Source organism: Adelges cooleyi, unplaced genomic scaffold (assembly GCF_023614345.1).
Source record: "Adelges cooleyi isolate 19-005CV unplaced genomic scaffold, UGA_ACOO_1.1 ACOO_flye_CR_arks_rails_tigmint_CR_PRNA_9, whole genome shotgun sequence".
NCBI classification, from domain to species: Eukaryota; Metazoa; Arthropoda; class Insecta; order Hemiptera; family Adelgidae; genus Adelges; species Adelges cooleyi.
In genome coordinates this window covers 988,960-1,015,453 of record NW_026096579.1, presented here as the reverse complement: position 1 = coordinate 1,015,453, position 26,494 = coordinate 988,960, and the positions used below count along the sequence as shown (strand labels likewise).

Sequence of the window (26,494 nt, the reverse complement as noted above, 5' to 3'; positions counted from 1 at the left end):
AACAATTGTATATTTTTACTCGTTTGGGTAAAAATTATGTGTTCATTTACATTGTAAAGATGCGATATAATCAGAATTTAAGTGTCGTAAATAATTTCAAAATTATGAATTACATTTTCTTAATACATCCGAAATGGGTAGTAATGTAATTATGAAAGTATTTTAAGTATGTTATATTGAGTATAAATTATAGGTACTTTCATGTTATCATCGCAGACTACCAAATAACAAGGTGGACAACCTATATAGATTATCTGTACCATAAAATAGCTTTCAAATAAACGCTTCTAAATGGGAGAAATATAAATATCGACAAAAGTAATGTTAATGAACAGGGAACAAAAACCCCACTGATAGACTTAAAATGTCACCCTGAGCATTAATCATATTGTCATGGACTGTACAGAGTACGCAACGGCCAGGATTCAACACAATATTCCAAGCACATACACTGGTTACTATTAGGGTTGATGGTCTGTCTATAATAATTTATTGTCACCGTTTCCCTTATTATATTGTAATTAACAATATAATGAAAATATTTTCGGATGCCTGTTGATTAACTCGCGTAGCAACTTAGAAATTTAGAATAACCAAAGTACAAATTTTCCTATTTTTTTTGGTTTTTCTTTTATAAAAAAACCATTAGACTACAGATTTTTAAAAAAAAGTTGGATATGCTACAGCCCCACTCTACGTCTACCTCCAGTCTAATTATCAGACCATAAGCCCTAAAACTACACCTAAAAAAAACAAAATAAAGAAAATGTTTCCAAAAATATTGGAACCTCGTAGTATTTTTTTACTAACAGCTGTAGTAGTTCGTATCGTTGATTATTATTTCGCATGTGTCAACCAAAATATGTGTTAACAAATAGTAGTTTCTCGAACTACGTTTCTATGATATAAGATATTACATTGGTACTAAAATTCTCAATAACATCGAATACTCAGTCCAATATGTGTTAACTTAATACCAATACCATTATCTTTTAACTATGTTTATGTACTTATTTTTGGAATTGGCCATCCTAGTCCTCAAATCCTAATAAGATGGCTTACAAGGCAAGGTAATATTATACATTTATAATGTATAAAAATATCAAGCAGTTTTATACAGGGTGACTAGGAAAACCCTTTAAATTTAAAAAAAGGCAAAACAATATATAATTTTCAAAAAAAAAAAATTATTTAACATGTGTAAAATGTTTGTGGGTGATGCCATTTATTTGCCTCATAAGACGGACATCACCTTCCTGACCTCATTTTAGCTACTTGAAGTAAATGACGTACACCCACAAACATATTACATAAGTTAAATACATTTTTTTCTCTCGAAAATTGCCGTAAAATAAATGGCATACCTACACCAACAAACATGTTACATAAGTTAAAAAAAAATTTGTTTTGAAAAATGAATATTATTTTGCCTTTTTTTAAATGTAAAGGGTTTTCGTGGTCACCCTGTAGCAGGTTTTAGCATACAATTCCAAAGAAGCTAAATAGCTTTAGCCCTACACCCTAAAATTAAAATAACATTAAGTACAAAAACGAAGTTGCAATTATAGGTAAATTATTAATAATCAGCTTTCAATTAATGTTGAAATATTTATTCACAGTACTGTACCTACACGTACTCAGAAACTAAAATATATAATAATATTATTATGTAGAGCAGTATGGATGTGACCTTTCTACCCTTTTATTAATTTTATTAACAGTTGTACAACGCGTGATTCAGTTGTTCAAATACAAATATACATTATATTATACAAATATGCCTAAAACTAAAAAAGTGTTCACGCGAAACGCTTTGTTTTATAAAGTACTAAATAAAATAATAATTAACAATAATTTCAAACCCAAAACTAAGTGAAAAAGTAAAAACTATAAAAAGTGTTCATAATTCAAAAGAGTTTAATATTTTTTTTTTGATACGTAAACTTTTAGCATTTTATAAAATGCTAATTTTTCTTCTTCTATATCTTCGCCTTAAACTCCCATCTACATGGGGTCGGCCACCCTAGTCCTATACCTCACGTGCAAAAACCATGTGTAAATGTGGAATTTCTACTGAAAGTAAACAAATAATCCAGATACTTCAATATGTAATACATACTTAAATGTTATAGTTTAGTCAAAATACAAACCTATGGTTTCTTTCACGAACAATTGTTTCTAAATTATAAATCGAATACTTAGTTTAATTGAAAAGTATGTTATACACTTGGAAATCAATTATTTGATGTGTGATAGGGATGGGACCGAAAAATGGTAGGTATAATGTTAGTCTTGTTAATACTCGTTTTAGATACAGTTTTTTGTAGATACGATCGAAATTAATAGTATTCGCTAAAAAAGTTATTGAAAAGTCATAATTAATAAGAAAAATCATAAAATTCAAAAGCGTCTAATAATAAACATTATTTCGAATTTCTTCAATCGGATTTCATCTTGTACAATATTATTTTTAAACACTTTTTTTTTTTTTTGATATCGTATTTTAGCTTCGATGAGGAGCTGAGAAGGTATTGTTTTTACAATGATGTGTTTTTATTTATTTTTATTTTTTATTTTTGTGTCCGGACCCACGATATCAGAAATCATACCTGGAAAGTACTTAACAGGCCAAAAATGAAAAAAAATCACCCCTTCCCCACCAAAATCGAGAAAAACACCAACAAATTTTACAAATTTTTCAACTTAAAACTACGATGCTCTATAACTTTTTAAAAAATAGTCGAAAATGTTCCAAATTTATATGAATTGTTTTTCAAACATAGCACTATCGATAAACATTAACAAACCAAAAAATTTATCATAAACCCTTTCTCTTAGAAGGGATAGAATTTTTTTCTTTATTTCACTGTTTCAAGCAAAGTTTTAGAGATTTACATCTGAAAATTAGACCAAAGGAAGATCTAAAATGGAACTATAACATATACAATTTTATCAAAAATCTGTAGTCAAATTTTTTTTTATCAAGGAAAAACCCCAAAAATAGGGTTAATTTACACTTAGGCCGTAGTCAGTTTCTAGTTTGCTATGTGTGTGTGAATCAACAGTCAACAGGTAATGAAAATATTTTCATTATATTGTTAATTACGATACATGGGTAACTATGACAGTACATTTTTATAGACAGTCGATCACCCTTATCGTATCCACCCTGCACAAGACTAAATATTGAATTTTAAGTACATTATTGCTGGTCCCGCGATATCTTCTAAACCACTATAACTAGTTTGAACATACTATCCACATATTGGCACCGAAGCGTTTATTTAAAAGTGATTTTATCACTTTCAGTTATAATAAAATCTGTAGACCTGTGACCTCTCCGTTCCCACGATGCCCCGACCCCACTGTACTGGCTTTTTTTTTGTTAATATTGCATTTTTTCATAGGCTTAAAAATAGTTTCTTATATCTATAGATTTTTTTTCCATATCTGTTCTTTGAAAGTCCCAACCCATTATATATAGATATGTAGGTTTCGAGTAATGAGAAAACGTTCAACGTAATTTATTGATTAAAACGTTTCGCGTCACGTTATTTGGAATTTCCGCGAAAATTGATTAACGGGATGAGACTAGAGACAAGATGTGAAGAGGGTTAAGACGTGACCTTCACCCAAAAATATCACACGTTTAAGTATAACCCGCATTTATCAAGTTACGCACTATACAACCCTCGTGGTATAAACTATTACAATAATGACATGAAAATTGAGTATATTTATATTACAGAGGGTTCACTCTCATCATTTCCAATTGAAAAGGTTTACGACATTTTGTTTTGTTGGCATTAATTTAAAAAAAAGTTCAGATGGTTAGAATGAAAGCGTTTGTAACAATTATTGGCAATATAGTTTCAATAAATATATATATTTTGAAAAATAGAATTAAGCTTAGCAATTTGTAACTTGATATTGTATTGTGCTATTGAAGATAAGAATTTAAATTGTTATATATAAAACAATTTAAATCTATTTTTCAAAATTTTAGGTATTTTTTTACATCCCAGTAGGACGTTTATAATAACTATAGATTAACAATTCGTTAATTCGTTTGCTTCTCGAGACACTACTTCATACATTCACCTCGAACTTTGGCTCTGGTTATTCCATATTCAGCGCATTTATTTTGTGCAACTGTTTTCGCAGCTTTGTAACAATTGGTAATTTATCAGTAGGAGGAGGTATACGTGTTTATTTTTTAGCCGACATCTTTAATAATCGCTAAGTTGTAATATTTATTTGAAAAAAAAATATAGAATTTTACTCAGGATTGTCTAGTGCCCTTTAATTTCACCCGCCCTGGACATCATGGGACGATTATACAGACCCAATATTTATTATGAAACACCACACCGTTTAAGTAAATACCCTTATCGGTGTAAGTGTGGGACCTTAACGTAAGAGCATTCCGTCATTCAAGAAGCTTTTTAAGTGGTTATAGCCACAACTTAACCCTAAACTACCCACTGTTTTTTTTCTCTCTCTAAATATCGCGTTGATTATACGGTCGTTAAAATTATACTAAAACGTTGGCTTACCTCTTTTTTCACGTTTTTGATGAGTTGTTCTTTGAATTTTTTACCTGAAAAACAGTCAAAACCGTTCCCATATGTTAGTAATAGTGTGCGGAAGTTCGGAAGTAAATAGTAACCCAAAATAATTTTACATACTCGTGTTCGTGTCCATCGTGATGTAGTGCATAGTATTCAGCGTTTGCGTGAGTTTCTATGTTCAACCAGCAACCCAATGCGAAGACTACGGGCCGTTCATCGCGTTACCGTCAAAGAATATCGACACGTCCGCCGCCGACGAGCGTCGTAAATAACAGGGGAAATTGCCACACCACACATTACAAACAGCGGTGTGCAAGATTTGTGTACGCACAGTAGTTAAATGGGCTATCTGCAAACCATGGTCGAGTCGTTCGGGCAATCAGCAATGGTTTTTTTTCCCGACGTTGAAGAGAAACGAAATAATATTCGTATCGATTTTCATCGAACGCCGATCTCGCGGGCCAACCACAAGGCGCGCGACAAGACCAACACCGCCGACGTATTTACACTACTGAATTTATAATGTCTACCGAACGCTACCGCGGCGCTGCTCGTACCATAATTTATGTCCTACGGCCCGCTGATAACCCACGACAGACATGAAAACCGCGGCTCGCCCGCCCGCCCGCCTCTTTATCGCGCGTTATCATTCTACACGTACCGCCGCGGCGGGTAGGAGGGGTAAGTTGCGAGAATCATGGAAGAAAAAAAATTATCATATAATAAATTAGATTGCTAACTAGCGATAAGAATTGAAGCCGACGGTCCGCCATCCTGGTGGGATTTATGTGTGTCATCAATGCATATAATATCTATCTGTATATATTATTCTATCAATATTATATATATATATATGTGATTGTTATAAACATATATTATTCTCACGTGATAAGGTTCTAATTCCCACCGAAATGGCGGAAAGCGGCTGCTTCAATCTTCTCTATTGGTGGCATGTACAGTTAGCGATCTAGTTTATTATATATATCTATGTCTATGGGTTTCTTTATAGGTCTATGTATAACACCGAACAGCTGCTCCGGCGGCATTCACCCAATAAGAATAATTCGAATATTCGTATTGGGGGGGGGGGGCGGGTCTATGCGTAGAAAAGATATTAAATATTATTATTGGGTCTGTGGACTATGACTTATGAGCCGCGATTTTCGACATCGGAGTCCATACTGGTCTTAGATTCAGCTGCCAATTAATGTCAGGGAAATATACCTATACGATAACAATAACTCTGGCTTCGCACTATCCGTAAATTATGTACCTATTTTTTATTCAGGGGCGGGTTTTATCACTCACCAAGGGGAGGCCTAATTGAGGTTCAAGAATTTACCTAGCTGTATTTTAAATCCAACAATAAAAAAATAGCTTGAAACCTAAATATTCAAATATCCATAAATATTAAATAACCATATTCTTCAATGATGATATTTTATAATAATTATTATTGATATATCATAATACTTGCCTTCGAAAATAAATAGATTAGTCCCAAGCCCCCCCTTGGAGGGCTACTGCCCCCTTAGCCACCCCCTTAAACCCGACACTGTTTTTATTGCTGTACAATAGTTTATGAAAATTCAAAATTATCATTCGGGTTTTCTTAAAAATAATTTATACAAGTGGTGATAAGAATATAAGACGAGTTAATCATAATATTGTTGTGGTGTTCAAAAATGATATTGTACTATGATCAAATATAACCGTGAAACCATAATAAAAGTACTTTTATGGCCAACGATAAAATGAATTCCAGAGAGGTATATATATTTTATTGCAAAATCAAACACCTAAAGCATCATTGAACTTTTTTTTAAAATTGACTACTGAACAAGTTTTTCTAGTTCAAGTTTTTTTTTTTAGTCATTTTTGACGAGTATTTTTCATAACAGCTTGGAAAACATAAAAACCGAAAGCATTTACAACTGCAAAAATGTAAGACTATCGTTTTTGAAATACTCTTATATTTTAATACTTTTATCTTATTATTTGTTTTAAATCTATCATTACAAAATTTTTAAAAAATGTGTATCGCATTTGTGATATTTTTTAATAAAAAAAAATTGGTTTTTACATAGTACGTATACGGTATAACCAATATAATTATAATACCGATAATAAATATTATACGACTCGAAACTGTATAGAAATTTCCTTTTTTTATATTGAGACACATCTGGTTACCCTATGCTATATCAGATATCTATGATTTTAATCAAACTGTCTGAGTCTAAACTCTATGTCGTCTCTGCTCACTTATATCAGTCAATACACAATAACATTGTTGTTTCCAAATCAAATCCGGACTCCGGTCTCCGATAAATATATATTATCATGTTATTTCAGATTTCTTGTAATAGTGGCGTTATTTTATAATCACGGCCCAAGATGATTTTCTATAGGGTTGTGTTTATAATAATCGCCTATCAGCTGGTACGATACTTTCTGCTCAAAGCTCTCGCTCTTCGGTTACTAACCGCCGTTTAAAATATTGAAAATTTGGACTTTTAGTATTTATGAAAATACGGTCGATTTTATATTATGTACACACGATATCCAATGGATATCAGCTATAACATCTGTTAAACCGTCCGCGGTTTTGCAATATTATTCTGCAAATCAACAATAATATTGTGTTATCATAATATTAAACTGTTAATACGGCAACACTGTCAATGTTGTTCTCCTTCGAAAGTGCCGTAACCCATTTTTTTGAGGTTGGTTTTATATGTTTCAATATTATGTTTTTCAATTTTTTTTTTTGTTATTATTGTTTGAATAATACTTGGTCGCCTTAGCGTTTATTTACTAGATAATAGAACATTATAATGAATACACGTACCGATGATTTGTACGAATTTCAAACATTTATGAATATTATTAATTAGTTTTAAAACAATTTCAAGTATATTTGCACTATATCTATATTCGAATGTAAATTATTCCCTTATTAATGCTGCCATTTTGCCGCTATTATTGCCGATTCACATTATATTTTTTTTACAAATATGCTTGAATAATAATTACAAACGCTCAAACCTCTGTCGGGTACGTTTAACACTTACAAAGGTGAGTTGGAATAAACGTGCTGTTAACATTATTGTTGATAAAACTGTTCTTCATTTAGGGATTTTACAAAACGACCAATTTTTTCGACGTAAGATGACGTCGTCTGAAGATGTACTTCTCCAAGTAGGACCGGTACGTCACAAGAAAGGAGATGGAACATTATATGTAATGAGCCAGCATGTTGCGTTTATTCTAAACTCCAGTGATACAGTTGCTATCAGCCACCATTACAGAGATATTAAAATGCAAAAAATATCTTCAGAATTCAAGAACAAAGTTCAATTACAATTAGTATTTCACGATGAGACTATATCGTTATTTCAATTTACAAATCCTGAAAGGTACCTACATTTTAAATTATCTATCATATACTTTCTACCCAGATTTTTTATTTTATTTTTGGCAAAACTGAAACTATTCATCAATTATAAAATTTGATAGAAAAATAATAGTAATTCACCCATATTAAATACAATATACAATTATTGTTTAAAATATGTATAACAGTTATAACTATACTGAATACTCTTCTATAAGTTTGTAATCATATTTTTCTTCTTGTTTTAAAATTTACGTTTTAACATTTATTAGTTGTTTCAGCCTATATCTTTGCCTTAATTTTTGTTGCTATTTAATTTTTCAAAGGTTTTTTTTAACAAATTTGCAATTTAATTTTTCCATACTTTATATTGTATAATTGTATAATTTAATCTAATACTTCTACACCCTATTAATTATCTGTAAATAGTAAACATTTCTTTTTCATTATTAGTAGATTTTTTCTCACAGAAAATACCTTTTCTGTCCCAACTATATTTAATATAGTTATGTATTCTCATATTTTAGATAAAAATAAAATCTGTGTTCATCTATGTAGAGTTAAAACATATATTTACAACGACACCAATTAATCAAATTTGATTTTACATTTTTATTTTAATAGGAGTGAAGCGATGAGAGACCGAAATCGAGTTAAAGATTTAATCCTTAAGCTGCTGCCGAAATATCAAAAACAAGCTAATAAAGAATTTGGAGAAAAAAACAGAATTCTTAGCGATAATCGTATGCTATACCAATTGTATCAAGATCTAGTCATCACACATGTTATAACGTCTGAAGAATTTTGGTCACATCATGTTCCTTACCATTTAGCTACACAATCTAAAGCTATAACTCAAAAAACGGGTGTACCAAACAATTTTCTTACTAATGTCACTGTAAAAAGTGACGGCACGAAAAAATTCAATTTATCAAATGATACAATCCAATGTATTTTTAAAACTTATCCAGCCGTGCGTCAAAAGCATATTGAACACGTTCCACACCAGCTAACCGAGTCTGAATTTTGGCAAAAGTTCCTAGAGTCACATTATTTTCATAAAGATCGCATTACTTCGGGGACGACTAAAGATTTATTCAACGATTGTGCCAAGTTGGACGACAACTTATTCAAAAATGAAATCAAAGATTTATCACAAAACGGTGTCGACTGTTATGTAGGGTTAATCGAAGATGATGGATCTGAAGAAAATGTTAATTCTGTGTCGGAAGAAAAACCTTCTTCCATGGCCAACCTTGTTCATGACAATATCATTAAACGATTTAACCAACACTCTATGATGGTCCTCAAGACTTGCGAAAAATCGAATTCTAGTTCAATATCGAATTCGAATGATTTAAAAGTCTCCCAAAATTCTTCACATGTAAATGGTGTGCCGGAAAATTCTTTGAAGAGATTGAAAATTAAAGATAAAATATGTTTTGACGATTTAAACCCAGAAGTAAATACAGACGATGTTAATCAAAAAAGATTGAAATTGTCTCGGGTGGAAAGCTATGTAAACTGTTTAACTAGAGAACAAAAAAATGATAATGTCACTGCCAAACTCTCAAAAGCAAGAGACGTGCAAAAGAATATAATATATGACGTCTACGAATGGAGTAAAACCATTACGAACCAAGTAATAGAACCGAGTGCTGCTGTTAATACACTCGGCTTGCTCACGCCCGGTGGAAGTCTAATGAAAGGGATTAGCGACGAGTCTGCATCGTTAGCACAATTAGTTCCGGCCACGGTAGAGAAAGATTTACGCCAACTGTATATATCTCTCGGGGAACTTTTACGACATTTTTGGTCGTGCTTTCCAGTAACTACTCCTGCGTTAGAAGAGAAGTTAGTGAAAACTCACGAATCTTTACATAAATTTCAAAATGCTAAAATTAAGCCGTTTGAAGATCAAATCATTATCAATCACGGGCAACTTAACCAGCTGACCAACCATTTGAATTTAATGCTGCACACTGCCTATAATAAATTTTCCATGTGGCATTCGAGACGGAAAATTCCTAATATTTTTTGACGTGTAGTTTTAACATTTTTATATTTATAATTTTAGTGTGTGGGTCAAGAGAGATTATACAAATGTTAATATGGCAAAATTGTTGTAAAATTTTCAACCTTGAAAACTATAAACACAACCTGTCATAACTCTCCTTTAGCTGGCACCCTAGTTTTATGGGGTGGTGGTCTAAAAATAGGGTATTTAAAATATCGGTTTATATTGTGCATCAACTTTATAAATAATAATTTGAAAAACAGAACCTGTCACTTTTTATTCACTCTAAATGTCTATATTACTTTATGTAAAATATAAATTGTTAATTTATCGACTAAGTTTGAAATTTAGTGCTACCATTTGTTCTACCAATAAATTATATCTATATACTTTATATACTTTACATAGCTTTTGATTTTTTGAAAGTAGCGATGTGATCTTACTAGTTAAATCCACTTGTTGATTGGTATAATAACTTACTGTCTCGATAATATCATGTTATAAATGTTAACTAGTAGTATACATTTTGACTATGAATACCTTGAATAAAAAATCTTTGGAATAAATATTGTTTATGTGCTGCTATTTTTACAGACATGCACTACATAACTAATAAAGCGTAAACTATGTATGATGTAAAAAATGTTTTGTCATTTTAGAGGGACAACGGTAATTTTTCAGCACATAATTTATTTTATCGGTGTTTTATTAATAAGAAAGAAAATGCTAAAATGAAAAATTCGTTAAAAATAATCGAAGCCTCATGGAAAGAGGATTGGATTTTTTTTTTGGGAAAGTATTTCATACTTTTTGAACTTTATGGAGTAGCGGGGTTCACTGATAATATACTCTTATCATAAAATATATTTTTTCAAATTTTAGTGTGTGATAATAATATTTTTGTTCTTGATTGTGTAGAAGATTATAAGACCTTAAGTCATTGTGTATCAATAATTATTGTTATAGTAATTTTGTTTACTCTTCGGTGTTTTGTGCTATCTCTACCATAGTCTCCTACAGAAAATATTAACGAAAAATCACGGTCAAAACGTACACCAGTAAAGTCACTTGTTCAACGAAAAAACTCCAGTAAAGAAGCAAGAATTATTCTAGACAGCAATCTTCATTCAAGCTGCCTTCAGTGAAAATGTTTATTATGAAACCGTCCAACAAACCAACATCAGTTTCAATGAGTAATTTTGTCGATCAATTTTATGCTACAGAAAAACGGTTAGGATCTCCCGTAACTCTGCCTAAGAGCAGAGAAATGCTTTATGAATCAAGTTCTTATGCACAACTTGCTCAATGTATTGAATCTTTAAAGCAACAATTACAAACAAGTTGTTTGATGACAGTATAAAAAGTGCTTTTTGTGGAACTATGAACTTGGATTATAACTTCTCAGACTAAATTTCCCTCTGCCGTCTCTTCGAGTATTACGTAGAATACATGAAAATATTATACGACAAATATGATAACACATAAGAACTGTTTTCTGCAAATGACTATCTCATTCGAATTCAGCAAAATATTGTAGTGAACAAGCATGGATGGACGTTAATTAATTCTACGACTTTTAGATAACCATGAGTATGTGTAATTATTTTGGTACGTATGTACAATATATTTAAATCGATGGTTAATTTTATATTTGTAACCCAATTCATACAACACAAAAATAATATAAGTATTTATTAAATATAATAAAAATGTTGATCGATTTTTTTTACCTATTGTACATATATGGTTGTGACATTAACGACAAATAACATTTAAATCATCCGACTATTATAATTATTATTGGCTTGATAAAATCTGAAATATATATCACAAAAATGTTAGTTTGTATTTAGTTTTTTTGTATCTTTAATATTATTTTGGTTAACTGGATAGAACAAAGTTAAATACATTTACTTTTATGCCCTTGAAAACTATAAAAAATGTCCCTTATGCTAACAGCCAAATAGACTTTTAACCGCCGAATTATGTATTCAAAGTTCATTACTTATAAATGTATTTACTTTTGAATTTTTTCAGTTACTAACACCAAGGGATTGATACAACAACAACAAGCTTACTACTCAAAATTATTAAAATAGTTTTCATAAATATAATTGAGTTTTAGACTCGCAAGATACATTTGATAACATGAGGTGAATGTATAAGTGTTATTTTTAAATAAAATATATTAAACACTACATACTTTTTATTGTTAATTACATTTTGTATTTACAGATCGATGTTTATGTTTTTTTAACAAAAGACAAGCTTTGCTCAGAAAAACTACTTGATACAGTCGAGAGATATGCGTACGACAAGCCTGACCGAGATGTTAATTTTTATTTTTTTGTTAGTTATTTAGATTGAAATGACTAAAATTATGTAATATATACATAACATAATAATATCAATGGCATAGTGCACAAGTGTGTTGAATGATTTTTTTTTTGTTATAATTTTAAACATTATTATGTATTTAATGAAGAACTTATGGATGGTTCTCTAGCAGCAGTAATTTTTAGTCAGGCTATTATAAGTAATATATATATACAAATAATAATGTTTAATTAGTATTTTAAAATGATTTTTCTTCTAAAACAATTATTTTTTGCTATGATATATTTGACAAGTATTTTTTAAGTAGATAATTTTATACTTATTATGATTATAATTTAAAACTAGTATATATTTTGTGTGGAAAATTTAATATTTAATTACACGTGTTGATTTAAATTGTTTTTTACTGTTACAATATTATTACATGTGAATTTCTCAATCAAAGTTGTTGTTTTCTTTATCTTAACTAAATATAAAAAGTATCAGTTATAAAAAATAGTTAAAACAAAACAAATGTTCAATTATAGTTTATATTAATTTAAAATTGGTAGATATTTTGTCCGACTGTTGCAACAGTATGCAGGTTTCGTTTACTCGCACCCGTATCATGTATGTTGTTATCAGTAATAGTGCTATAAGCTTTTGGGAAAAATGATGTATCTATATAATATTATTATGCCTATAAATGTTCATAATTAATTTAAAAAAAATGATCAATAAGACAATAAGCATGTATATTATATATGTTATTTTTTCAGTTTTACACTAGCACACAATTATTTTAAAGACTAGTTTTGGTTCCTACCGTTATTAAGAAAATCCAACTACTTTATATAATATGTAAAAATAATGTAAAATCTTTAAATTCCACTTCCTCTATAGAAAGACCAAAATTCTATTCACCAAGTCTATGCAACTTTTTTTCTTCTTTGTTGCTATTTTATTTAGACGATCAACAACTTTATACAAATATATTTTAATTCTATGAAAAACCAATATTTTCAAAAAATTATTATTTTACTATTTTTGTGACCGTTACGATGGTGTTAAACAAAATATATTAAGTCATAATAGAAATGTACAAAGAACTTCTATATATTTTAACTGCCAATGGTTATGTACAGAATAATAACCAAATACATATGTATACATATATTTTTTTAACAGTTAAATAATAATTATTCATAATTTTATAGGCCATAATTCACGGTTTGTTGTTGATCGAAAACTTGTGTTCTGTCTCTTTAATATTAGGCTGCTGCTACTTGATGGCAAACGTTTTGAAAATAAACCGTAGCCATTATTTTAAATTTGGTTACTATAGCAAACAGAATTTAAATGATTATAGATTTTAACTTGTCCAAAATACTAGAGGTTTTTGTATTTTCCATAACAATTTTGATTTTGAATTTAAAAATACTATTAGATAAAAACTTTGGAATTTGACTATCTTAAAATACAATAGAGGATTTTGACGATTGCAAAAAAATTTTTGATTTTGAATTATCTAAAATACAAAAAAAATAGTAATATTGAATTTTTATGATAATTTTGGTTTTACCGGAAAATTTTTAATAATTCAAAAATAGTTTTGGATTTTGAGTTTTTTTAAATACTAGAGGTTTGAGTTTTTTTGAATTTGCATTATTAATTTTGATTTTGAGTTTTCCAAAACGCTATAAGATGAATTTTAACGGCCAAAATAATTTTGAAATTTGAATTTCCCAAAAAACCTACTGTAAGATTTTGACTTTTGCAAAATAATTTTGGATTTTGAATTTTCCCAAATTTTGAAAATAAATATTGTATCACTGCAAGCATAACAGTAGTGCTATCTAACGGATGTATAGTAAAGCAGTAGAGAAGGAGGCTATACACAAATGCGCGGACCGCATTGCCTGCGGCTGCCGGTAGATACCGCTGACGCTGAATTTTTTTTGAGTTTGTGGAATTTTGGCAGGTTTTTTTCAAAAGTTCGATCCAAAATCTTTACGAAATCTTTTTGAAACATATTATTTAAATTGTAATTGACATTTACAAGAAATTAGAGCAACTTTTAGCACGTTTTCGTGCATATTTCGAGCGTTTTTGACAATTTTTTCGAGTTTTCCAAAATTATCGTTCTGCGTTTTGTTTGTGCGTTTGTTTTTTGATAAATAGAATGTAGTTTGCCTGCGAAAGTATCGCTGCTCGGCCTATCGTCTCACGGGCACCGACATGAGTGAGACCAGATAGGTGTAACGAGGCGCATTTCGCGGCATGCACTTTCAGTGCAATCCGGCCCAGCTGTTCAAATGTTAAACTAATTTTTTCAAATTGGTGGAGAATTTGGGGCTTGCTCCTACTCCACTGCGGGTTGACCCGGTATTGTAGTACCACCGGGAACGGCCCAAATAAACGTCTAGAAAAAGCTTTTAAATATACAATATTCATTTGTCCAAACATTTGAAAAACCAAAATTATTTAGGAAAAATCTAAATTTGGTTGAAAAAATACCAAATGATTTTGGAATTCTCAAAATTATTATGGAAAAGTCAAAATTCCTATCGGGAAAAACCCAAAATTTTTTTGACTTGTTCAAAATCACGGTGGACGACTCAAAATTATTATGAAAAGTCAAAATTCATTATATTTTTCGAAATTCCATGTGTACAATACAATCATAGGGTTTGAAAAATCTAAATTTATTCAATTTCGAAAATATTTGTGGACTTGTTTAATATTATGTTCAAATTGCAATGGTTTTTAAAATTATCGCCACCTGCTTAAGCCGCAGTAGCCAGAAATTAAACAATTAAAGACCAGTTTTTTGAAAAATGTCAAATTCCAAACATTATACACCATGGCCACCAAAATACAAAATATATATATATTATTAAGTATTTATTTAAAAACAGATCATTAGTAGACATTTATTATCACTAAATTCAATAAAAAAAAAAAAATTGTCTGTACCTTGTCAAAAATGCCGCCAAGGTAACGAAACATTTTAAATTCCAAAATTCAGTTTTAAAAATGTCCTTTATTCATTTATCGCGTGGTTGTACGATGTAACTTAGTATTTGGTTAATTATTAAAAATTACACACTTTGCCAGGGCTCTTAATAACCAAAATGCAAAATTCACTCATCGATACATTGATCGACAATCAACATATTATCAGTCTGCCCATTTATCGTCAAGTAATGTACAAAACATATTTTAAACGTGCACAATAATAAAATAATGTGATTTAGTTTGTATTTAATTTTTTGTGCTGTGAAAATAAATTTTATGCAGTGTGTTACATCATATTATATTATTAAAAAAAAAAATAATAGTTGTAGTATTGTGTTTAAATAAGTGATATAAACTCACCTCCTTCGCCAACGACCAATAATGAAACACATTATTTATAAAATATAAACATTTGGATAAACATTATGTTAAATAATAATAGTTGTCAAATTCCAAATATTATATACCATGGTCAACAAAATATAAAATATACATATGAAGTATTTATTAAAAAACAAATACTTAGCAACCGACATTTATTATTACTAAATTCAATCAATTTTTATAAAATATTGTCATTACTTCATATTGCTACACTTGGTCAAAAATGCTAAATACTCCTTAGGGAACCAAACATTTTAAATTTCAAAATTCAGTTTTTAAAATTTCCTTTATTCATTTATCGCGTGGTTGTATGATATAACTTGGTATTTGCTAAAAAATTGAATCTTATAAACATTGCCATGGCTCTTAATAACCAAAATTCCATTCATTATTACATTGTTCAACAATTAACATATTATCAGTCTGTCCATTTATCGTCAAGTACCTAATGTACAAACATATTTTAAATGTGCACAATATTTAAATAAAGTAATTTAGTTTGAATTTAACTACATTTTATGCAGTGTAATATCATATTATATTATTAAAAAAAAGAATAATGTGTTTAAATAAGTAAAATAAACGTATCGTAACGCTAGCATTGATTATTACTTATATGATATGATGTGTTGTACATACAACGAGGAAATGTGTGCTTATTATCTATTAAAAATATATAACATACATCTAAGTTAGAAATGGCTAGGCTTGAATAGTCGTTATAATGGTTTATTAAATTTAAAAAAAATCAAATCGTTGTGAACGTGTGATTAGAAGAAAAACATTTGAAATATTTTTAAAATTGACTTAGTAGACAAAAAATAATTAACGAAATATGTTTCATTTCACGTAATACTTTTATATGTATGTTATAAAAAAAAATATTATTGGCTTTGAGAAAACCTGATTAACTAATTAAGATCGTCATTAATCTATCTAAAAATGTCATCTATCTAAAAACTATTACCATAGTTCAAACACTAAGCTTAGCACAAAAAAAAAAAACTTTTTAAAAACTAAAAAATAGTTTATGTATTAGCCGAGAATGTGTTGTACTTGAGTAACTGTGTTTTGATATTCACTTTTTTTTTGTGTCTGGAACCTAAATATGTTTTAAACCACTGAACCGATTTCATCGTGTAGCAACACTATATAAATCAGAAATCGCATCTGAAAGCCTAAATATTTTAAAAAGTCAACCCTTCCCCTTCAAAATCGAGGAAACCCCCAAAAAGATTTACATATTTTTCAACTTAGATTTACAGCGCTTCATAACTTTATTAAAAATAGTCCAACTAGTTACAATGAAGTATAGAATATTCTTAAGACATAGTACAATATCACAATCCCTTTCCCGTAAAATAGATGGTAATTTTTTTTGTTCATTTCACTTTTACAAGTTTTAGGGATTTTAGTCCGAAAATTAGACAAAAGGTAGATCTAGAATTTAACTTAAACGTGTACAATTTTCTGAATAATTGTTATTATTGATATTTATTATTTTATTTCCAAACTTACCAAACCATACTTTATACTTACTATACCATACTTATTACAACTACTCACTTACGTATAATACTTTTTTATTGTGGTTGCTTTATACTAGATTGGTTTTAAGCTACTATCCACCGATTTATATCAAAGTGTTAATTGGAAAGTAATTTTATCACTGCTTGTCGTAATTATTTATACAGATCTGTGAGTTCCTCTCACCTTAATTTGCCACGACCTTAATGTATTTGTTCAATGTATTATTAAACAAATCAAAATTGACCAATACAAAATATTGGTAACTATCATAAGTAACTAGAAATTTGTGGATTTTTTTTTTAACGTTTATTTGGAATTATAATAGTCAGTTAATAATTTTAAAATGGAATTTTATAGCTGTACAGATTTTGTTATTTCATAAACGTGTATTTGACAATTTGAACATTTTATTATGCGAATATGTGTTGCGGCTTTGGATGAAGATTGTTTCGAGTTCTATGTTGGCTGGATTTTCAATTATTCTTCGACAGATAATTCGTTTTATAGCATGAATTTGATTAAATTTTCTTGGAATTCGCTACGGTACGTACGTAACGCGGGTTTTATCATTTACCGCATCGTACTCGAAGCCAACAGAGGTCCAGAGTTCGCTTAAGCTCGAGTTGACGGTAGAATCTATCCGATTTTTAATTTCTTGCATTACTTCACTGGGATTTAATGTTCTATGCATTCTTCGGATTTCTCGCCCAATTTCGGCAATTACATTGCCATTTTTCGGTCTGCAAAATTTATCATAAAACTTACCCAAGCATCGTAAGGCAGTGTTCATATTATTTTCGGTAGAATTGATTATGAAGTCGTGGTAAGTTTTGTCGCGTGATGTATCATCGAAAAACAAGGTGCTGTAGAACCTCCTGAATTCTTCTAACAATTCGGACACGTCATTGTCGTACGTTGTTATTGGGAATTCATCGGTAATACACGAAAGCGTGGCCAGAACGCGCACCACAATTCGGTCGATATTTTGGATCATTTGCCTAAGCTTGGTTATACATACCGCGGTTGTGGCGGGATCTCCAATGACCTTACACTCGAGTACTGCGTCTATAGTGTAATGGTAACACATGTTTAGAGTGCTGGCGTACTGACAGCTGAAAAGCTGATGTGCTTGACGGATTTTACAGCCCGCGTTTCTGACGGTGACTAGTGGGTGGAGCCCTTGGAACCTGTCGGTTTCTAGTATAACATCGGCGGACAAGAGGCGGCGGGTGTTCATCCATGGCACGGCTATCTTGATGTCGTCGCGTTGAGACATATTCCTCCAACCGGATAAAGTGAATATATAATTCAAAGCATCAACATGGTACTGCGATACCGGATCTGCTGTTACTAAAGCGGACATGAAAAGCGTTAAAAAAATTAAGAAAATATCACGTCCGGCTTTCATTTTTTCGTTAACGACGAGCACAACGCTCTTCAAGTACACAGGCTTGACTAATATCCGTTGTAGAAAAATGTACACCGACGATTTAATAAAAGCCGAACAAAGGAAAATTGAGAGATATTAAATTCTTATTGCGGTATGTACAAACTAGACGTTGGTTAAAATTAATTTTGATACTCGTCAATCGGATTCGCTGCATATGGATATTTGTTCAGATGTTGCTATGAGCTTGAAATAAAAAAACACAAAAGTAATTGGTGGTTAAAATGAATTTTTTTTTTTACAAAAAGAAATTTGTAGTTTGGTTTTTGGTCGAAAAAAAGTTTTCATTAAAATTATTTTTATATACCTAGCTATAATATTATCATATATAACATACTAAATACTAATACATTGTATGCTACTTTACACCTTTAGGCTTTAGTCACATAAGTATAGTAAATGTTAAAACTATTTATTTTCTTGCATTTTATAACCCTGATTTTACATTAATTATAGATGAATTTTTAAATGTAGGATACTCATGTACAAATACATAGGTTTAAAGAAAACAGATATGTGTAACGTTCTGATGACTTAGGCTCAACTGAGTTTGATATTGTAAAATAAAATTCAATTAAAATCAAATCAAAGTTATGTTATAGACTTATGTCTATAAAAAATAATTTTGTTTCGGGACAACAGCTTGTGTTTATATAGTCCCAAAAGACCTAAATTAACTTCAACATGTTCTTAATAAATTTGTTTTCCCAAGCTCAAACTCAAAGTAATTAATTTTGTCTTTTATTATGTCTTGAACCCAGAAAATACCATTAACTCTTTTTACCCATTATATTTATTTGGCAAAGTTTAAAAACTTAATGTATGAAAACTAAAGTATCTTTCCTGATGCAAAGGAAATAATTAAGTCTACTACCTTATTCCCGTCTATAGATAAACTAAGACTTTTCAAGGTAATACTATAAAAAAAAAGTGCCAAGAAAAAAACTATATATACTTTTTACGACCATGGCCAAAATAATCATACATCATAATCTGATAATACATATAAATGACAATACATTGTACGAATTTATCGAATTGTATTTTTTAGTTTTTGTATGTACTCATATTATACTAACATAAAGTTAATAAAATAATACTTCAAGTTGAAAATGTTCACTAAATAAACATGCGCATCGTTCTAGGGATGTGTACATAGTTGTTTTATATATATTCTTTTTAAATTGTTTATTCGTAGGTATTTTTCTACATTCATTTGATAAATATCAAGTTTTAGAAAAACAAGTCAGTCCAACTACAAAATAATGTAGAAAATTGTCAATTTTGTTTGGTTTTCGTGTGTAACGTTATTGATATAAACTTTCATTATAAAAATACAAAGACTATAATAAATCAGAAGTTGACAATTTTTTCGAAACGAACTTATAACGAACTTAAGCTAAAGTCAATAACACCTAGTATATTTTTTTCAGCTGCTGAGAAGTATTAAATTTTTAGATATTTGTACAAAATCAAAAAAAAAATGTAGGGATATACACAACACGGATTTTTGTTACTTGTGTATTCGATAAAAATGTCTTTCAGTTTATCAAATTATTCGCATTTCGTTTTTTAGGTTTGCACCAATATACTTTGTTATTGCGAAAATGCAATGGTTTATTAAATAAGCCATAGGTTGATAAATACTTAGAAACAGGAATACTACTGTTGGATTTGTACGCATTGTAGATGTTGTATTTTTTTGGAACTCCTATATTAATTAATTCATAAATAATAATAATAATAACAGATATTTATAATATATATATATATATATATATATATACAATTGTCGATTTAATAATAGATTCAAAGAAAAACAAAATGTTATATGATAAAATATATATTATTAAAATTGTACACTGTCAAACGGGAACTTTTAATATAAATCGAAAAACGACTTGTTGTTTGTCTTATGCGATGTGATCGAGCAGGGAGTATTCTTTAATTTCTAAAACAATTTTTTTTATTATATTTTTTTATTTTATTTTTTATTATTTTATTATACTGATGGCGTCAACCACGAATATACGCGTGGTTCTTTAGGTTTTATCTCCTCTCCTCTCCCCTTTCTTCCTTAGTTCAAACACTAAGTTTAGCAAAAAAAAAAAAACTTTTTAAAAACTAAAAAATAGTTTATGTATTAGCCGAGAATTGTAATTGTGTTTTGATTTTCCCTTTTTTTTTTTGTCTGGAACCTAAATATGTTTTAAACCGCTGAACCGATTTCTTCAAGTAGCAACTCTATAAATCAGAAATTGCATCTGAAAGGCCAAATATTTTAAAAAGTCAACCCTTCCCCTTCAAAATAGAGGAAAATCCCAAAAAGATTTACATATTTTTCAACTTAGATTTACAGCGCTTCATAACTTTATTAAAAATAGTCCAATTAGTTACAATGAAGTATAGAATATTCTTAAGACAATATAGTACAATATCACAATCCCTTTCCCGTAAAATAGATGGTATTTTTTTTTGTTCATTTCACTTTTACAAGTTTTAGGGATTTTAGTCTGAAAATTAGCAAAAGGTAGATCTTGAATTAAACTATGACGTATACAATTTTCCGAATAATAATTGTTATTATTGGTATTTATTATTTTATTTCCAAACTTACCACACCATACTTTATACTTACTATACCATATTTATTACAACTACTCACTTACGTATAATACTTTCTTATTGTGGTTGCTTTATACTAGATTGGTTTTAAGCTACTATCCACCGATTTATATCAAAGTGTTAATTGGAAAGTAATTTTATCACTGCTTGTCGTAATTATTTATACAGATCTGTGAGTTCCTCTCACCTTTATATGCTACGACCTTAATGTATTTGTTCAATGTATTATTAAACAAATCAAAATTGACCAATACAAAATATTATTCTATCATAAATAACTAAAAGTTTGAAGTTTTTTTTTAAACATATATTTGGAATTGTAATAGTCAGTTAATAATTATAAAATGGAATTTTATAGCTGTACAGATTTTGTTATTTTATAAAATGTATTTGACAAAAGCTATTATAATAAATTGCGAATAACTGTTGCGGCTTTGGATGAGGTGTTTCGAGTTCTATGTTGGCTGGATTTTCAAATATTCTTAGACAGATAATTCGTTTTATAGTATGAATTTGTTTAAATTTTCTTGGAATTCGCTACGGTACGTACGTATTACGGGTTAAGCCATGAGATCTCTTAAGCACGAGTCGACGGTAGAATCTATCTCATCTTTAACTTTTGCCATTACGTCGAGAGGCAGATGTTCTACAAGCATTTCCTCGATGTATCGCACAATTCCGGCAATTTTACCATCTTCATTCGGTCTGCAAAAGTTATTATAGAACGTACCTAAGCTTTGTAAAGCGGTGTCTATATTATTTTCGGTAGAATTGATTATTAAGTCGTGGTAAGTTTTGTCGCGTGATGTTTCTTCGAAAAACAAGGTGCTGTAGAACCACTTGAATTCTTCCAACGTTTCGGACACGTCATTGTCGTACGTTGTTATTGGGAATTCATTGTTAATTAACGAGAGGTTGGCCAGAACGAGCACCACCATTTCGTCGATTTTTTTGATCATTTTCCTAAATATGGTTATACATACCGCGGTTGTGGTGGGATTTTCAATGTCTTTACACGCGAGTACTGCGCCCAAAGTGTCACGGTAACAAATGTTTAGAGTGCTGGCATACTGACAGCTGAATAGCTGATGTGCTTGACGGATTTTACAACCCGCGTTACTGACGGTGACTAGTTGGGGGCCGCGATTGCTGTCGGTTTCTAGTATATCTTTGGCGGTCAAAACTTTGCCTTCTTCCATCCACGGCACGACTATCGTGTAACCATCGTTGGAAAAATTAAACATAATATTCAAAGCGTCCACGTGGTACGGCGTTACCGGAACTGCTGCTGATACCAAAGCGGACATGTAAAGCGTAAGAAAAATTGGAAAAAAACCACGTCCGGCTTTCATTTTTTCGTTTACGACGATCACAGCGGTCTTGAAGTACATGCTTGACTAATATATCCGTTGCAGAAAAATGTACACCGGCGATTTATTAAGAGCCGGACAAAGGAAAATTGAGAGATATCAAATTCGTACTGCGGTATGTACAAACGGCGAAAATACTGTATGTGGTGAACAACGACGATGATAGACACCGGTTAAAACTATTTTTGATACGCGTCAACCGGGTTCACTACACATTATGTATTCAGATGTTGTTTTGAGCTTGAAATAAAAAAAACACAAAAAATATTATTGTCTAAAGTGTATTTTTTTGTTTACAACCCGTGCAGGGCCTTCGCTGCTTTCTTTTATATTTAAATCATGAAAAAAACCTGAAATATGCGAAACAATTATTTTTGAAATTGCATTCTTTCAAATGTAATTCACAGCTTATCTAGCAATTTTTTGGACCATTCAGTTGAACATGCAAATGCACGAACTTCTAGGCCCATTAACACTTTATATTAGGATATCCAAGTACCCCAGAAAGGCTGGAATGTGTCATGTTGTAAGCACCAATCGACGGACAATCACTACACTGGCCAGTAGTGCTATGACGTAATGAACTCACTCAAGTATCGATGAAGTTTTATTAAATTTTCCGTTTTTAAGTAATATGAGCCCAACTCGAAAGTCGGGCATTAGAAAAATTATTCATCTAGACTCCTTTGAGTGCTCCCCTCCACGGAAAACTTTAGTAAAAGGCGAAAGATTTATTCGTATTGAAAGGGAACCGGAGTTGGACGATTGCCGGGCAATTATCAGTACTTATGCTCTGACGGGTGCGGTCGACCCGTCGAGTGAACTCCCCCATGACCTTGTGTCATTCGACAGGGACTGACGGCCGACAAACGTTTTTTTCCAGTATTCGACTAGTCCGCGAGTCGATGAAATGCCGCAGAATTCAAACATTTTACATTTTACGAGATTTCCAGTAAACTTTACCCGAATTTCCATGGGTGCTCGTTGGGAATTTTGATGGAAACTCCCAATGGCGCCATCTACCGGCAAGATAATAGATACCGAGTTTTCGCCGCCGCCGCATTGACATCCTACTTTCAGTTCTAGAATTTTTATTAATTATTGATTTACCAAAACAAAATGTTTATATGGAAAAAGCAAAGAAGCCATAAGGCCACACAAGTCTCCGAGTACCTATGACATTCTATATGATATGAACGACTGCAAGATATCTAATGTAATATATTTTCTTTCTGAGCCTTATCTCATCAAAAAGCCGCTATAGTAAGTGAGCAATCGGTCGCAAAGCATAGCGTTGTGCACAATGTGAAAGATTTACATCTGTGACATTTATGCTTTTAAGATTGGTACTTAATTATTTTAAAGTAAAATACATACGATTTAGATTTTAAGTGTCTGTTTATCGAGTGTAACAAAATATGACCTAATCTAATAATGACACTTAATTTATACGAATAAAAATATTTACTTGTTTACCAATATTGTTCTCTAAATTATGTAGGTATTGAAAAAAGTTAAAACTACAAAGCTAGATCAAAGATTTAAAACCTTATTTCATACTTTTTGAACTTTATAGAATAGTGGAGTTCACTGATAATATACTCTTATCACAAAATATATACTTTCAAATTTTAGTGCGTGATAATAATATTTTTGTTCTTGATAAATGATAATATAGTTAGTGTTATCCCGATAATATAATACTGAAGATTATAAGACCTTAAGTCATTGTGTATCAATAATTATTAATATAGTAATTTTGTTTACTCCAAAGTGTTTTGTGCAATCTCCACCATAGTCTCCTACAGAAAATATTAATGAAAGATCACCGTCAAAACGTACACCAGTAAAGTCACTTGTTCAACAAAAACTCCAGTAAAGAAGCAAGAATTATTCTAGAAAGCAATCTTCATTCAAGCTGCCAACAGTGAAAATGTTTATTATCAAACCGTCCAACAAACCAACAGCAGTTTCAATGAGTAATTTTGTCGATCACTTTTATGCTACAGAAAAACGGTTAGGATCTCCCGTAACTCTACCTAAGAGCAGAGAAATGCTTTATGAATCAAGTTCTTATGCACAACTTGCTCAATGTGTTGAATTTTTAAGGCCACAATTAAGAAAGAGTTGTTTGATAGTTTGATGACTGATGAGAGTATAAAATGTGCTTTGAAAAAAATAACTTTTTGTGGAACTATGAACTTGGATAATAACTTCTCAGGCTAAATTTCCCTCTGCCGTCTCTTCGAGTATTACGTAGAATACATGAAAATATTATACGACAAATATGATAACACATGAGAACTGTTATCTGCAAATTACTATTTCATTCAAATTCAGCAAAATATTGTAGTGAACAAGCATGGATGGACGTTAATTAATTCTACGACTTTTAGATAACCATGAGTATGTGTAATTATTTTGGTACGTATGTACAATATATTTAAATCGATGGTTAATTTTGTAATTGTAACCCAATTCATACAACACAAAAATAATATAAGTATTTATTAAATATAATAAAAATGTTGATCGATTTTTTTTACCTATTGTACATATATGGTTCTGACATTAACGACAAATAACATTTAAATCATCCGACTATTATAATTATTATTGGCTTGATAAAAACTGAAATATATATCACAAAAATGTTAGGTTGTATTTAGTTTTTTTGTATCTTTAATATTATTTTGGTTAACTGGATAGAACAAAGTTAAATACATTTACTTTTATGCCCTTGAAAACTATAAAAAATGGCCCTTATGCTAACAGCCAAATAGACTTTTAACCGCTGAATTATGTATTCAAAGTTCATTACTTATAAATGTATTTACTTTTGAATTTTTTCAGTTACTAACACCAAGGGATTGATACAACAACAACAAGCTTACTACTCAAAATTATTAAAATAGTTTTCATAAATATAATTGAGTTTTAGACTCGCAAGATACATTTGATAACATGAGGTGAATGTATAAGTGTTATTTTTAAATAAAATATATTAAACACTACATACTTTTTATTGTTAATTACATTTTGTATTTACAGATCGATGTTTATGTTTTTTTAACAAAAGACAAGCTTTGCTCAGAAAAACTACTTGATACAGTCGAGAGATATGCGTACGACAAGCCTGACCGAGATGTTAATTTTTATTTTTTTGTTAGTTATTTAGATTGAAATGACTAAAATTATGTAATATAAACATAACATAATAATATCAATGGCATAGTGCACAAGTGTGTTGAATGATTTTTTTTTTGTTATAATTTTAAACATTATTATGTATTTAATGAAGAACTTATGGATGGTTCTCTAGCAGCAGTAATTTTTAGTCAGGCTATTATAGGTAATATATATACAAATAATAATGTTTAATTAGTATTTTAAAATGATTTTTCTTCTAAAACAATTATTTTTTGCTATGATATATTTGACAAGTATTTTTTAAGTAGATAATTTTATACTTATTATGATTATAATTTAAAACTAGTATATATTTTGCGTGGAAAATTTAATATTTAATTATACGTGTTGATTTAAATTGTTTTTTACTGTTACAATATTATTACATGTGAATTTCTCAATCAAAGTTGTTGTTTTCTTTATCTTAACTAAATATAAAAAGTATCAGTTATAAAAAATAGTTAAAACAAAACAAATGTTCAATTATAGTTTATATTAATTTAAAATTGGTAGATATTTTGTCCGACTGTTGCAACAGTATGCAGGTTTCGTTTACTCGCACCCATATCATGTATGTTGTTATCAGTAATAGTGCTATAAGCTTTTGGGAAAAATGATGTATCTATATAA

At 30.1% G+C, this 26,494-nt stretch overlaps 2 protein-coding genes, 1 long non-coding RNA gene, 1 other non-coding gene and 1 pseudogene across 7 annotated transcripts in view; 3 read left to right on the top strand and 2 right to left on the bottom strand.

The window, feature by feature from the left end:
- LOC126846124 (small G protein signaling modulator 1-like) overlaps positions 1-5,094 on the bottom strand; it is a 28,318-nt gene extending 23,224 nt beyond the window's left edge. Inside the window, exons 1-2 of the mRNA XM_050585298.1 lie at positions 4,689-5,094; positions 4,557-4,600 (exon numbers count right to left, since the gene is read on the bottom strand). Of these exons, the coding sequence (XP_050441255.1) occupies positions 4,557-4,600; positions 4,689-4,719 (75 nt within the window). The 5' untranslated portion in view covers positions 4,720-5,094. The remainder of the gene's footprint in view (positions 1-4,556; positions 4,601-4,688) is intronic.
- A 2,245-nt stretch (positions 5,095-7,339) lies between these two features.
- On the top strand, positions 7,340-10,388 carry LOC126846465 (general transcription factor IIH subunit 1). 2 transcript variants are annotated; one of them, XM_050585881.1, is made up of 3 exons: positions 7,340-7,628; positions 7,708-7,990; positions 8,593-10,388. In XM_050585881.1, exons 2-3 carry the CDS (start codon positions 7,743-7,745, stop codon positions 10,007-10,009), a joined length of 1,665 nt encoding a protein of 554 aa, XP_050441838.1. In that variant the 5' UTR covers positions 7,340-7,628; positions 7,708-7,742; the 3' UTR covers positions 10,010-10,388. The 2 variants fall into 2 exon arrangements, with proteins under 2 accessions (XP_050441838.1, XP_050441837.1); XM_050585880.1 differs by having other exon boundaries at positions 7,341-7,649.
- A 478-nt stretch (positions 10,389-10,866) lies between these two features.
- LOC126846481 (uncharacterized) lies at positions 10,867-26,153 on the top strand. 3 transcript variants are annotated; one of them, XR_007686890.1, is made up of 3 exons: positions 10,867-11,593; positions 25,529-25,644; positions 25,727-26,153. It is a non-coding gene; the product is annotated as an uncharacterized LOC126846481 (long non-coding RNA). The 3 variants fall into 3 exon arrangements; XR_007686891.1 differs by lacking the exon at positions 25,529-25,644 and adding an exon at positions 12,023-12,138; XR_007686889.1 differs by lacking the exons at positions 25,529-25,644; positions 25,727-26,153 and adding exons at positions 12,023-12,138; positions 12,221-12,514.
- LOC126847281 (U2 spliceosomal RNA) lies at positions 14,505-14,720 on the top strand (annotated as a pseudogene).
- On the bottom strand, positions 23,313-23,434 carry LOC126847296 (U5 spliceosomal RNA). Its single transcript, XR_007687040.1, has one exon. It is a non-coding gene; the product is annotated as a U5 spliceosomal RNA (small nuclear RNA).
- Positions 26,154-26,494: the final 341 nt, after the last annotated feature.

Bases quoted from the DNA above. Each gene is read 5' to 3' on its own strand.
- LOC126846465 (XM_050585881.1), top strand. From the start codon at position 7,743: ATGACGTCGTCTGAAGATGTACTTCTCCAAGTAGGACCGGTACGTCAC. The intron at 7,991-8,592 runs GTACCTACATTT...TTATTTTAATAG, and splicing joins CAATTTACAAATCCTGAAAG to GAGTGAAGCGATGAGAGACC.